The sequence below is a fragment of the Pundamilia nyererei genome, unplaced genomic scaffold (genome assembly GCF_000239375.1).
Source record: "Pundamilia nyererei isolate P.nyererei 1_Seehausen unplaced genomic scaffold, PunNye1.0 scaffold00134, whole genome shotgun sequence".
Classification (NCBI taxonomy): Eukaryota; Metazoa; Chordata; class Actinopteri; order Cichliformes; family Cichlidae; genus Pundamilia; species Pundamilia nyererei.
In genome coordinates, this window is record NW_005187535.1 from 1711751 (window position 1) to 1712969 (window position 1219).

Genomic DNA, 1219 nt, shown 5'->3' on the forward strand with positions numbered 1-1219 from the left:
TCTCCGTTTTTATGGATTGGAATAACTTTTGCTATTTTCATTTGTGAGGGAAACACACCAGTTCGAAAGGACAGATTACAAATGTATGCGAAAGGTTGCACTATATATTCTATAATACTTTTAACTAATATCATGTCAATACCAAAACAGTCAGTGGACTTTTTATTTTTAAATGTCTTCACACATAAACTGCTTCAGACTGGTGAACACGTTCTATGGTTTTAGTTGCAGTACCGGGATGAGCCAGTGGAGGGCCTGAAGGCACTGTGGCAAAAATTGGATCAAGGAAGCACCTGGGACTACTCTGTTGATACTCTCCGACAGGTATACACATTTATCTAGTAGTGACATGAAACCTGACACTACAATGAAAAGCAGTAAATGTAGTCTTTTTTATAATATATATAGGTGAGATCTTATATGGTGTTGATGATAAAGGACATCATATTAGTGTGTTTGTTTTTCTTACCACATATTTAAGGCTGTGTTGTCTCTACCTGATGAAGAGTCATCCCAGGACTCCCTCACAAGAGAAGAGGGCCTGGCCCAACTCAACTCTCTGTATTTGCAGCTTTCTGAACCTTCTGGACTGAAACATCCCCTAACAGCTGGCACCTTAGGGTGAATTCATTAACTTCTGAGTAGTAATGTAGGACTAGTTTCTTAATGTGTTTCTCTGTTGTACACATACCAATGTTCTATATTCTGCCTCTGTGCAACAACCCTTCAGCTTATATTGGTGTGTGGTGCCACCTGCAGGCGGCAGCTGTGGAGAAAACTGCTGGACAGAATGACTGCTGAGGCCATGTGGCTGCAGAACCTGCTGGGCCTTCCAGAGAAAGAAGCACGGACTGATAAAGAGGATAAACTTATAATCACTGATGCTGGGGAAATACAAGCACTTTGGCAGGACCACAGACATGTATATGTATATATTTCTTTTTGTTTTGCATACTAGTGTGCCATTAAGCATAGATTTCACTAACTTTTATATCAAGAGTGATATAAAGGTCAGTGAAGCTGCTATTGAGGAAACTAATGGAGCGAGATCCAAATTAAAAAAAGACAAGATACCAACAACTAACAAAAAAGTAGAGGTGAGAAAAAATTGTATTTCAGCCGGAGATTGCAAAAGTTAGAGGTATCGTGCAGGAGTGTGTGTGTGTGTGTGTGTGTGTGTGTGTGTGTGTGTGTGTGTGTGTGTGTGTGTGTGTGTGTG

General features: G+C 40.3%; 1 protein-coding gene across 1 annotated transcript in view; it reads left to right on the forward strand.

Annotated features, from left to right (window-relative positions):
- mycbpap (mycbp associated protein) overlaps positions 1 to 1219 on the forward strand; it is a 28829-nt gene that overhangs the window by 25025 nt on the left and 2585 nt on the right. Inside the window, exons 14-16 of the mRNA XM_005743697.2 lie at positions 226 to 324; positions 482 to 621; positions 760 to 922. Of these exons, the coding sequence (XP_005743754.2) occupies positions 226 to 324; positions 482 to 621; positions 760 to 922 (402 nt within the window). The remainder of the gene's footprint in view (positions 1 to 225; positions 325 to 481; positions 622 to 759; positions 923 to 1219) is intronic.